At 30.8% G+C, this 14,143-nt stretch overlaps 1 protein-coding gene across 11 annotated transcripts in view; it reads right to left on the bottom strand.

The window, feature by feature from the left end:
- LOC118183972 (uncharacterized) overlaps positions 1–14,143 on the bottom strand; it is a 105,158-nt gene that overhangs the window by 55,600 nt on the left and 35,415 nt on the right. For 10 of the 11 annotated variants that reach the window (XM_085813233.1, XM_085813232.1, XM_085813234.1 and 7 more), the window contains 3 exons: positions 8,047–8,130; positions 7,746–7,841; positions 4,302–4,418 (listed from right to left, as the gene is read on the bottom strand). In XM_085813233.1, the coding sequence (XP_085669359.1) occupies positions 4,302–4,418; positions 7,746–7,841; positions 8,047–8,130 (297 nt within the window). The remainder of the gene's footprint in view (positions 1–4,301; positions 4,419–7,745; positions 7,842–8,046; positions 8,131–14,143) is intronic. The other variant, XM_085813238.1, reaches the window with a different exon arrangement.

Genomic DNA, 14,143 nt, shown 5'->3' with positions numbered 1-14,143 from the left:
TGTTCAGATTCTAACATTATTAGGGTCCATATCATTTATCTTTACTGTTCAAAGCAGTCAAGCTGTAATACATAGAAAATTTCTAATTCTTCTGTATGTTTTAATAGCCATGATAAATATAGTCGTATTTAGTCATAAATATTTATTAAAACAATAGTGATATTAATTAAGCATAAATATTCATGAGAAAGCACTAAATATTGCAGAAAAAGTTGTAATGAATTATTGGCCATGCTAATCTTAAAAAAGATTTTTTAATTTTCAAATATGTGGTTGTTAAGATGTTCATATATGTGATTATTAATGTGATATTTTGCTCACATTAATAACAATACATTTGAACACATCTGGATTGTATATAATTGTTCTTTTGAAAGATTCAATATACTATTAAAATTATACAGTTTCAAATAATCGTATTTCATATACATAATTTTACTAGCATATAATTCACACCATTTGACAATTTTTTAATATAATAATTAAAATACTTTATACAAGTGCATATATGACAGTTTCATTCAATAATAAAATCAGAAACTAAATTTTGAATAATAAAACTACGAGTATTATGCCAGTTAAAAAAGATTATATTAAAAGAATTCTTAGTGGTTCAGTAACAGAAAATGAATGTAAAATGTTAATAATGTACGGGATGTCTCTAGAAGCCTTGATATATTTTGGAGAAAAAGTAATTTCTCAGTTTTGTTCTAAGAATTAAGAACTAGCTGTACAATGATAACAATGGAAACAAATAACTATTATTGCTCCATATTTAAAAGCATTATTACAACAAACCATTTACATTCAAGTTGAATGTAAATTGGGGAAACTTGTTCCAGCAAGGATAAATATTTGGCTAAATTGTTCACAAATTTGACAGAATGTCTTCATATTGATTGCACTTGGATATGATACAGATATTTATTCAAGGCAAAGAGTAGCACATTCCACACAGTGGCTCATTGCAAATTTAGTTTCTTATTGACAGAGCAAATGGCTAGACAGATTCAGTCAGATTATCATCGCTTGCTGAATGCTTTTCATATTTGCAGATCTGGTGACCTACACAGACATTTTTCATTCACCCTGCTACCTATTCATGTAAACATTTTTTAACAAGTAGCTAAATATTTTCCGTTACATGTAGAAGTTTTCCCATTTTTTTGCACAAATTCAGCTCAAATGGCTTCATACCATAATCCTCTAAAGATGCTGCAGTAACAGCTATTCTTGCCTCAGCTGTTGCTATTCTACAGTTAGTTCTTGATACCTAAGTATCAAGTATTTTTTTATCTAACATTATAACACAACAAGAACAACTAATTTCTCTCACATGATTATAGCATCACTTGCTTCTATGACTATGAAGAAAATTTCTTTTATAGATAAATTTTTGAAAACAATAAACTGCTTAATGAGCAACATTCCTTAACATAAGCTTTAAATATGAATTACTAAAAGTAATGGATCAAATTTCAGAATCTATCAGATATTTGAAGCAGTAATTTAAGCCAAACTATAAATACAAGCTTACAATTTTTTTTTTTTTTTTTTTTTTTTTTTTACTATGCCAATTTTGATTACAACTATTAGAAAATATAAGAAATTTAAATGTTCATATGAACCTACTATGAAAAAAGCTCTGAATCATTTCTTATCCCATTAAAGAATTTATTTTTTAGGGAAGGAGGGAAGATAGAGGAGAACCTGAATTACATAACTTAACACTATTTATCTGAAGAAAATAATGCAGATTTAAAAGTGATATAAAACTGAATTTTCAAAATATTAAATTTCAGCACTTTTGGAAAAAGTAATTTGAAACTAATGTTCTCAATGCAGTTTTTTTTTAATGTAATAAGTATCTCCTAGAAATCTGTATTAAAAAACTTGACATGATTTTGTACATAGCAAAATTTAAATTATTAAATCTTCAGCAATATTTTTACATGGTCCCCCAAAATTTTAATTTATGATATTTCCAGCAATTCTGATTTTGTAAGAGTGATTTTTTTGGTTTATTCATCACATATTAATTTTTTGAATAATTTAATAATTCATATTAATTAATTTTAATTCATATGAGCATTTTTAACCACTTTTCATCTACAAAACAATATTTTCATTGATACTTCTTCCTTAAAAAGCCATACAACAATTTAAGATTTACTAAAAGATGTCACAGGACCAAAATTTCTAGTATCTGAATATTTAACATTTATTTATGTCCCAAACTGGTACTATATAATGGTCTATATATGAGTCTATGCTACGCCATATAAAAGGTATTTAGGTGTGCAATCTTTTCTCAACATTTTGTATTGTTGTGAGCTAACAGATGCCTCTTTAATAAATCACTCCAAATGATCAGAAAGAAACTGACAACTTATTTGGAAAATAATAGTGCACACCAAAAATTAATAGCTATAAATAACTCAAAGAGAATGCAGGTATTTGGCAGATCTCCTTAATACATCAGATGTATGCTCACAGAGTCAACTCAAAAATGTAATTCAGCTAATTCTCTTTAAACTGCAGAGTCTGTGAGCTAAGAAATAACTCATCCTGACTCTTAGTGCCATACTTATATGATGTTGTATAGACTTCTGAAAGCTCTGGGAAAAATCACTTCCAATTCAAAAATGGATATCCCTAAAACTTCCAGAAAATCATTATTTTTGCCCATATTTACATTTATAGCATTTCAACCGTTTTTGCAATTTAAACTTTGTTGGATTCAGAAGCACAAGAATGTGAAAAAAAACATTATAACAACACACACACACACACACACACACACACAAAAAAAAAAAAAAAAAAAAAAACAGTGTTATCAAATGCATTGAAACAATTACAGAATTTACATTATCAATACATTCATAAAATATATAAAATGCAGATTTTCTAAGTGCTTTTGTTGTTTCATAAGGACTTCTTTGACTTTTGACTTTTCATTAATATTTTTCTTAATAAAATATTGCTATCAATTTCAATTTAACATTTAAAAATTTCTGATTTTCAGCTATATGATTTTTTCCTCTATTTTATAGATTAGGTAATTTAGCTAGTAATTTTGCTTCTAATTGACAAACACTTTATTTTATTATTATTATTATAACTATATTCAGAAATAAAAATCAACTTATTCTTTTTCTAATTTCTTTTTTATTATTCTATTTTATTATTACTCATTTCTTCGTTTGGCCTTTTTAAATGTTTTTAATCAAATACTTTTAAAATAGTATTTTAAAAGATATTTTCTTTGAAATTCCCATTATGAGATGACCCTTTCTATTTAAGAAAATTGATTATTATTTCTCTGTAATGAAAGGCCACATCAAGGGCAAAAAAACAATTACCTGCTGCAGACATTTTCTGCCTTATTAACAGAAAAAAAAAAAAAGAAGGGTAAAGGGTTATTCTCAGACTTTTGAAATATATTTTATGAATTTTACATACATTTTATAAATTTTCATCACTAAATTACGTTCTTTTCTTAATAAATAATAATCTTTTATTTCAGATTATTAAAAGATTTCAGCTAAAGTTATGTCTTCAGATAAATATAAAATTTAAATGAAACTTAATTAAAAAAATAATCCAGATATTATACAGCAAAACACCTACTGATTGAACTAAACTTGGCTCACCTATATGGTGGGAAAAAAGCAATAATAAATCAGCAGCTTGTAAAATTAGTTACTTTCAATTTTTTTTTAATATTAGCTTCTATTTATTGCTTCATTCTTTAGAAGCAAATACATAATTTATAATGAAAACAAGTGATTTACATGAATTATATATAAATTAACGTAGTGTGGAATATTTATCCAAAAATGACCAGCTCATCAAAATGTATATTGCTTATCAAACTAGCAGTAAAATATATACTTGACAAGATGGATGCAAGAAAAGAAATCAAAAAGGTCACTCATTATAATCAATAATACCAATATAATAAATTGTATTACAATGTACTAGACTTTTTAACAACAATTTGATTCAAAGAAAAATTTTTAATTTGGATGGTGAAAGAAAATAAGAGTCATACAGAATATCCCAAATAAAAGTATACTCAAATCATATTGCAAAGCATACTAATTTGGCTTTTTGTGATATATTTAAGGACAGTAGGTTTTTTATAGTATTATATGCACAACAGAATAGGATGTTATGTATATACCCATGTCACATGCACACTAATAAAAGCAGGGTTGTATTGAAATTCAATCTCAATAGAGTTTTATTTGAAATACTTTGGTTGAAATACCTAGGTTGAGCTTTCTAATAATACTTACTCCCTGTGAATCTTGCATTATTGTATATATTTGACAGCCATACTTTATAAATAACTCAACAGCCGATACATCTTTAGATTGTATAAGATAATACAAAATTGGTGCACCTCTGTCACTCTATAATGAATACAGACATCATACATATATTTGATTCACAAATATAAAGAAACATGAGTAAGTTTTAAAAAAAAGTGCATGCATTGAAAATGAATCTTAAAAATATCACTAAATAATCAACTGTACATTACTATTGCATAAAAGAGTGCATGAAATTATATTTTTAATTTAACAAAATATGGCAATAAATAGTTTTCCATCTACAAAATAATCTCAATTGGGTATTAATATAATCACATTAATATTCCAATTATCATTTAAAATGATACTCATTACATCTGCAGTATTCTAATCACAATAAATTAAACTCTTCTTTGCAAATCTTAAAAAGGTCCACAATTTCAAGCGGCATACATAAAATTTAGCGCACATGCAAAAAATGCACCCATAAAGTAGACAGAGAATTTCTTATATGTAATAAAAATATTAGTAATCTTCAAACGTTATTAATCTTTTTCAAAATAATTGCTAGAGGAGTCTGTACAATTTTTTCAATCTTTCTTCGGCTCATCGAAACACTGTTTATAGGTGTTGGAACTAACTGTTTGCAAAATACACAGAAAATTTGATTTAATATCTGAGATTTTTTTCTCTTAAATATCTGCCCTTTCAGGACCATCTTAACTTCAGGATAAAAATTCACTAGCAGTAAGTCAGAAGAGGTGGGTGATTTACCACTGCAATTGAATGCTTAGCATGTTACTGTTGTACAGACAATGTTGAATAGGGCCTAGTTTTATTGTGTAAAAAAATAATTGTTCAGAATCAAAAGTTTCTTCCTAACTCAACTTATCCTGTTTCCTGATCCAAAAACCTTGTAAAAATACAGATTAATGAATTGATTTTCAGCAAAACATGCATGGTGAACAAGTCCAACAAACTTTCTCCACATTTACCTCATTCTTTAGCATTGAAGATCATGCTATCTTTGGCTCATCTTCTATGCCTTTGTGCCCACATTTAAAGCACTTGTGCCTCTCATACCTTTGTGTTCTAGATAACGATGCATTACCATATACTGTTTGAATCACATCAAAAATTTCGGCATCAGATTTACTTAATTTGTAACAAACTTTAATGTTATAACATTGTTCCATCTCAAAGCAATTTTTTTATACACTCAAGATTCAAAACATTATGACCAGCCCTACATTTTGCGATGAATGCATCTGGATGACGTGGAAGGCATGTGATCAGGTGGAAGTGGTATTTAACTGCTGCTGGAGAGTCTGAAGAATTATTCTTTTGCTTACTTCTGTGTGTGATGGGAAAGGCTGAGGATCTAAGCGACTTTGATTGAGGGCAGATTGTAACGGCTCAAAGGCTCGGAACAAGTATTTCCGAAACTGCACGACTCGTGGGTTGTTCATGATCTACAGTTGTTAGTATGTATGAAAAGTGGATGAATGACAGTGAAACCAGCAGTAGACGACATGGTGTTGGACCTTCACACACTATCAAAGAAAAAGGTCGTCGGAGACTGTCTCGCATGGTGAAGCAAAACTGAAGCCAGACAGTGGCTCAGCTGACAGCCGAATACAATGCAGGGCCAAGTAGAAAAGTATCAAAGCACACTGTTGGATATGGAGCTACACAGCAAACGTCCCACTCGTGTCCCTTTGCTGACCAAGCGTCATCGCCAACTGCGGCTGCGCTGGGCCCGGGAACATCGCGACTGGTCCATGGATCAGTGGGAGAGAGTTGCCTGGTCAGATGAATCATGGTTTGTCATGCATCACGCCGATGGTCATGTCAGGATACGCCGTCTTCCAGGCGAACAGTTGCTCCCTCAATGCACAGTAGGTCATACATAGGCCGGTGGTGGCAGTATTATGCTCTGGGGTACATTCTCTTGGGCGTCTCTGAGACCCGTGGTTGTGGTGGAGCAGACCATGAATGCTACAGAGTATCTGAGTATCATTGCGGACCAGTTGCACCCTTACATGGCCTCTGTTTTTCCAGCTGGAAATGGAATGTTCTAACAGGACAACGCCCTGTGTCACAAGGCTACAATTGTGTTGGAGTGGTTTCAGGAACATGATGCTGATTTCCAGTTAATGTCCTGGCCGCCTAACTCACCGGATCTCAATCCAGTAGAACACATTTGGGATGTCGTGGGACAGCAGCTCAGAGGTCAAAGACCACCAATTCGCAATATCTCGGATTTGTGTGACCGTTGCTACAACATCTGGTACAATCTGTCTCCGGCCATCTATCAAGGACTTGTGGCATCCATGCCAAGGCAGGTTAAAGCTGTGTTGCACGCCAAAGGTGGCCCAACTCGTTATTGACAGGTGGTCATAATGTTTTGGCTCTTGAGTGTATATCTTCTCAGTAAATGAAAATGATTCTGGTGTTTTGATATGCAAATGGAAAAATAATAAATCATATTGACTTGAGTTGAGATGTCACTTCTTCTATTCTAAACAAACATTTATTCTTTCGCTTTTTAATTTTATCATTTAGTAGTCTAAACTAGCTGTGGCGAAAGTTGAGGCGTCACTCTTTCTAAACATACATTGATTCTTTTGCCTCTTTATTTTAATATTTGTTCTTTTAATTTGTCCAGTTACTTTATGGGTGCACCTTGTATATGTAGCATCACAAGGTACTTTGAAAATGAAAAAGAGTTGCTCTTAAAGTATGACCTAAAAGTAACACAATAGTAGCATAATGTGATAATTTTTGTGTATTATGTATATATACACAAAATGTAGTATCAGAAAAAAGGTCTGGGAAAACATAGCATTAGCTATTTTATATATTTTTTAAAAATCTACTAATACTTTTTTATATTTATCTCTCACTGCTTTCGTATATGAAAAGCTTATTTGCTTTCTTTCCTTTTTTCTTTCTCTTTTATTTAATCTCTTTAAAAAAAATAATTTTTTACAACACATTTACAATTAAAGTTAAACCGTTTGAAATTGTAAGTCTAAACAACCAGTTAATAATGTAAACTAGATATAACCAATGTGACTCAACATAACTCATTTTCAACTATTTGATGCCTGGAGTAGGCTGATCATCATAGCAGTATAAATAAATATAAGAATATTGTGGATTAAAAAAAAAGAAGAAAGAAAGAAAAAAGAGAGATTTAATGCAAGATTTGAAATAATGATTTTACATTTTCAGTACAGCCTCATTAGGCAAACTGTATTTTGTATATTTAGTACCCAACTAAATCACATAAAGTGGCTTAAAAATAACCATTTAAAGGGAAATTAAAAATTTACCTAATTTGTACAAACTGAAATTCTTTAATTTATTTATTGCTTAACAATGACATATATATTAAAAATAAATTAAATTACAAAAAATTACCATTTTTCGAAGATCAAGTCGAATTTTTTTCCGACATGTTTCCAACATTTTGGTTACTGCTTTGATATTTTTTGCTAAGATATGATAAACCAAATTCTACAAAGAAACAAATACACACTGAGATTAAAAATGCATTTATTTCAATTTATTTCATTCACAATATCACACACACATTTAATGTTGTTACATAAATAGACACATTCTTTCACTTTTATTTTTTTTACAAATATTCTAAAAAAACATTTTAGAAACTCAACCGAAATAACAAAAGAGTGCAAATAAATGAATAAGATACATTTACCATAGATTCAAACACTCCAAGGATCAAACTTATAATTTCTTCATTGCCAGTTTGAAGTGCAATATCTTTTAAAGAGACTCCATTCTGCGGAAAATCAAATTAAATTATATTTACATTTTCCTTTCATACATTATTACATGTTCAAGATTTTAAAGTTTTTCTTTAAAATGTTATGTTAATGTAAATTTAAGAGCAAAATATTCCTAAAGATAACCATAAGAACCAGCAACTCTAACTATTAGCCTGGATCTAAGTAACTATACATATAATAGCTATTAGCCTCGACCTCACATTCACAGGTCGTTGCAAGATTTTTTTTTTGGTGGGGGGGGGGCACTTAGCTTATATACGAATTCAAGTTTTCCCTGACTACAGTATGGTACAGTAAAAGCCTAACTACCTGGTACTAAACTAACTGGAAAGGTCAAATTTTAGGAATTTTCGGAAAAGATTTTTAGAATTTAAAAAAAGAAAAAAAAAAAAAAAAGTAACAAAAAATTATACAATTGAGAGACTTGTAAAAGCGTTAGAAAATACATACAGAATTACTACTCGGAATTTCGCTCATAACATCTAAAATGCAGATACATGTACATGGCTCTCTTTCAGAAGATGTTTTTAAACCTTCTACACCACTGTACTCATCATATCCCAACAATTTGCTCTTGGAACTACAAACTTTTCCTAGAGGCTTGTCCCATTAAGCCATTTTTGACAATTAGAAATAATCACAGATTTAGAACTAATAATTGCTAAGCATAATGTCTCAAACAATCATAAGATCTTAACTCTGCTTTTATGTAAACTTGCTTAATCCTAGAAAAGTGAATTTAATTTCTGTAAAGAAGGATATAAGCTAACTGCTATTCATCTATTTTTCTCTCACATTTTGAAAAAAGTATTAAAATTTGGAACAATAGAGCAGTTTAAATGTTACGAGATCCTGATATCAAGAGAAGTTGCATTAGTGGGTAGATTATGTTATTTTTATTAGAAAATGGATAAACAGTGGCGAAGCAATGTGAAAAATTATGACGAATGACATAAAAATTAAGACGAATGATTTACATATTACGATGAAAGATTTAAGTTTTTTTATAAGCTATATCTGCAATTTGTATATATTGATTACTTACTAAATAAAGAGTGGCCTGTTCCTTCAAACTTGTTGCAAGTTTGGCAGTTCACAGCCCTATTTCATGGTTGACGGGATTTCATAATGGGTCGAGATACTTTACCTTTATATGTTTAAAGCCTATGAAAATATACTACCCTATGTCTGATTTTTTTTAAATAATTTTAAATATGGGCTTTTTATTATATACATATAGTGATTGTTTTCATAATTTTAGGTGGAAATTTCTTCTTTCATTCATTTGGCTTTTCTACCATGAATTCCTTTTTTTATACGCTCAACTAATTTTGATTATTTGGCACTCAGCATTTTCCAAACTTTTACTGTATCTTAATTATTAGAAATACTAGCCTAATTTTCTAAACAAATCTTTCCCATATGTGGAATGCTGAATTCCATAATAATAAGCAAACAAGACTAGACACATAGATCTTGAGTATTAGCTAGCACCCATGGATGCACTACCAACAATCTATTTGTGCCTTTCAATAATTTCAATGTACACTGCTCAAAAAAAAAAAATGGGACAGTCCTATATCTCCCGATCTACTGGGCCGATTGACAAAATTCAAATTGTGTTCTTCATGTCTCGAAAGCGCGACTTAGGATATATATTAGATTTATATATAGCACTATTCTATCATAGGTATTTTGACACAAAATCGGACTTTTTCTGAAATAACATACCAATTTTTTTACATATTTCGATTCTACGACTCAAATTACGCCTAAATATGAAATTTTGTAAAATTTGGAGCGAAATTTACGGAGAAATTCACAAATTTATGTTGGCACTTTTTTGTCAGTTTGCGCCAAGAATACTTCACTTGGCGAACTTCTTAATATATGGCAACCTAGTTTCCTTAGGAAAAAAAGTCACCATCGTTCCTTTTTTCCAAATAATATTCTTTATATTATATTTTTAATTATAACTTATTATTTTAAGTAATTTTTTCTTTTTCGAATTTCATTTTAATTGTTTAAGTTGCACTTTTTTTTCTTTTTTTTTTTTTCGAATAACTGTTTTAAAAATTTCTATTTACCTATTCGAACTGCGTAAATAAAGGTGCAGCGTTTATTTATTTTTTTTTTCAAATAGTTTTCTTTATATATCTTTTTCGTCATAGCTATTATTTTAGGTCATTTTTAAATTTATATACTTTTATTTTAATTGTTTGTGTTGCATTGTCTCTTCAGATAATTGTTTTAAAATTTTCTATTTATTCCTTCGAAATGAGCATTTTAAATATATTTATTAATATCAATTTTCCAGAATTTGATTTTATTTATTTGCACTGCGTTTTTTTCGGAAGAATACTTTGTAACCCAGACTACGATGCGTTTGAAAACTGCATACTATATTAAAAGAGAAAATACAGTAAAACACAGTTTTACACGCCTTTTAATGTTCTGTTCAGAAAAAATATATATAAATAAGAGAGATGTATAACCGATATTTTAACTTAGGATGACTTGCATACACTGCTTTAAACAGTTTTATCATTGTGCCCATTGCTTTACACAATTTTATTCTACATTTGGTTTCTTAAAATGTTATTCATATTTTAGTCAAATATTTTATTTTTGAAATCGCAAGAATCAAATATCATAAGATTGAAAAGTTTTAAATTTAAAAAAATACGAATACTAAATTTTACGAAAAAATTTATTTTTCTTCTCTGTTTCTTTAAGCATTCTGAAAGTATATTGAAAAGTATCTAACTTTTCGAAACATTTTGGTATTTCTGACAATCATTTTAAATAAAGTTATCGCCTTCCATTTCATAAAGGCCCACAAACGGCCGAGCGGTAAAGTTGCTGAACACTGGTAGTTCACTCCGGGGTTCAAACCCCGGTAAACGGGCTGGTTGCATGGGCGTTTTCGTGGATTTTCTCATGTGTACCGCGTATGACAGCTGGTTTCCCTTAGAAAGTTCTTCACGAAGTATTTCGTCAGAGCCTTTATCAGTCTTTAGAGGCTAAACATTTTGAAGCTATGAGATGAAAGGAAAGACTGGTTTCATCAAAAGGTTTTGGTTTATTTTATTATGACAAAGCACACTACGGCTATCTGCCTAAGGGGAGGGATGCCTTCCTGGAGGACTTTCTAAGGGAAACTGGCTCGCATACACGTTACACATGGGGAAAACCACGAAAACGCCCATGCAGCCAGCCCGTTCGCGGGATTCGAACCTCGGACCGAACTACCAGTGTTCAGCGACTTTACCGCTCGGCCGCTGTTTCATCAGGAAGGGAAAAAAACATCTTTAAGTGACATCCACATACATCACTGGATAAACTCCTGAATCTTCAAATAATTCGACTGAGGAAATAATGGGATTCACCATTTATGATATGATATGATGTTCTATAACGTAATTTACACAATCATATAGTTTAAAACCAGTCGCTCTTCACTTTAATCTGCAATGATATCGTTTTGTCTTTTCTGTTAACACAAGCTCAATTGATGGTATTTGCTGGTGTACTCGTCCAAGTGTTTTCTCTTTGAACACCTAAATTCTTTGAAGTATCCTGAAAGTATATTCGAAAGCGTCCAACTTTTTGAACATCTTGGTACGTCTGACAGCCAAATTTCCCTGCAAATTTTTGCTTACTTTTCTCCCTAATTTTCTTCTTTCCTTCTACAGTTATTTTCAGTGCTCACACAAGAAAATTAAGATTTTTCGACTGCTAGACTTCCATACATTTTGCATTCTTGTCAATTTTTTAAAATATCAATTATATGAATTGCGTTTCAGCTAAAGACAGCTTTTCATTTTCTAGTCATTTTAGCTATAAATAAAGTTTAAAGCGAAGTCCAAAGGATAAATATTTTAATTAAAAGATTTTTGCTAAATGACAAAGAAATAAAACAGTCCAGCAGGGTTTATTCTGTACCACAGAGTAACCCGATTCTTATATCGGCTGAAACCATCTAAATCATATTAAAGATCATGTTTTTTTATACAATCTATAACGCGAGAGAAAAATTAGCTTCTTAAAACATGCTTTCTAAGAGAATTAATATAAAAATTTATATTTATGTATATATTTTTTAAAGTTGGGACTTGAACCAAAGTGTCAGACTTTTAAAGCTTATTTTACATGGTGGTTATTATTAAAGTTCCACTTTGAAATGGTCATAAAAGGAAAACTACCGGACCAAATGTTATCAAACTTGGGAATCGTGTAAAGGAGGTTATGAGAATTTATTTTCGTCGGAAAAAAAAGAGTTCAAAAACTCACCTTCAGGGGAAAAATGGCGCTGTATACAATATTGTTAAATGAAATAAGACACGAAAACATCTGTTTAAAATGTGTTTAATATTTTTAATGGTTTTGGTTTGGTTTATTAGATTACGGCAAAGCACTCGAGGGCTATCTGCCTTAAGGGAGGGATGCATTCGTGGAGGACTTTTTAAGGGAAACTGGCTCGTATACACGTTACACATAGCATATCAGGAGGAATGTTATCAGTGTATCACATTTTTCATTTCTGCCAAATTGTTTAGATTATCACCATAAACAGTGCTTTGGAGATAACCTCATAGACAAAAGTCACAGAGGTTGAGGTCTGGTGGGAAGAGGGGAAGTGTTGGCCTATAAGACGTTCATTCGTGAAATGTTGCCTAAGTAACTATGCGACACTCTTGAGGTGGTGTCCAGCCCTGCATAAAAATCGTAGTATCTAAAATGCCACGTTACTGCAGTTCATGTATCATGAAACATTTTAATATTGGCTCTAAGTGAGCTGCAATCGCAGTGGTCCAGCTGTCGACTGCTCTTCAGAAAAAAATGGTTCAGTTATAAAACTAGCTGTCATTCAACAGTAAACGGTGTAAAATGACTGTTATGTAATCGAATGCAGTAGGAGAATGCAATGGAACTAGATAGATAACATGAGAGATTTCTTTGGCCCAAATCGATTAAAAGCGTTTTGAATCAGTATCTTCATGTTTGAGTGCCGAATTCAGGCTTAAAAAATTAACAATTAGCGATCTGTAAGAAAACGATTTCCAGATTGTACACGCTTGTGAGAGTGATTTGCGATCTCACATTTTCTAATCGCTAATTCGTGTTTTTCACGGACGAAATTCTCACTTACAGGGATGGCGCACTCGACATTTATCGAATTTAACGTCTTTAAATGGTAATTTGCCTACTTCAAAGTTTCTTAAGGGTATACAACATATTAAACCCGTTTAACAAAAGGTTAAGTTAGATTCCGACCCATATTTCGTTTAACAATATTGCATACAGCTCCATTTCCCCCCTGGTGGTGAGGTTTCGAACTTCCTTTTTTTCGCGGGAAATAAATTCCCATGACCTCCTTTACATGATTTCCAAGTTTGATAACATTTGATCCAGTAGTTTTCCTTTTATGACCGTTTCAATGTGGAACTTTAATTATAACCACTCTGTATATTATTAAATTTTAATTAGAAGCTATGCGTTATATGTATACCATGCGCAAAATTTTCGCTTTTATGGAAAAATAAAAAATTGAAGCAAATATACTTAGTATAATGGACCAAAACTGAAAACATTTCCCCTCCCTCCGAAAATAAAATATTGAAATTTCGAACTTGAATTTATTGGGTTATCGAAATATTTAATTTGACTTATCTTCTAAGTCCTAGTTCCGACAACAATTCCGTCAAAAATTCCGAATTACTTAAGCTAAAGTAAAAGATTTAGTATATATTCACTGTATGTTAATAAAGTAATCAAAGTGTAATAAAAAAAAGATTATAGAATTTACGCTGATGTAACTTTTTGTCTGACTGCACAACATGTAATAGAAGAGATGGTTTGTAGAGATCTGTTTTTGACATGCCTCTAAAAGTAGATGTCCTATTAATTTTGTCTCTTCAATGTCAAAAAACTTTCCTTTGAGAGGCAACTTTAGTTTTTGGGAAAGAAAAAAAATCACAAGAAGACAAATTTGAAGAACATGCA

This window comes from Stegodyphus dumicola, chromosome 3 (assembly GCF_044657685.1).
Source record: "Stegodyphus dumicola isolate Sdum_Otavi_A_Nest chromosome 3, ASM4465768v1".
NCBI classification, from domain to species: Eukaryota; Metazoa; Arthropoda; class Arachnida; order Araneae; family Eresidae; genus Stegodyphus; species Stegodyphus dumicola.
This window is presented reverse-complemented; position numbering and strand designations above follow the sequence as displayed.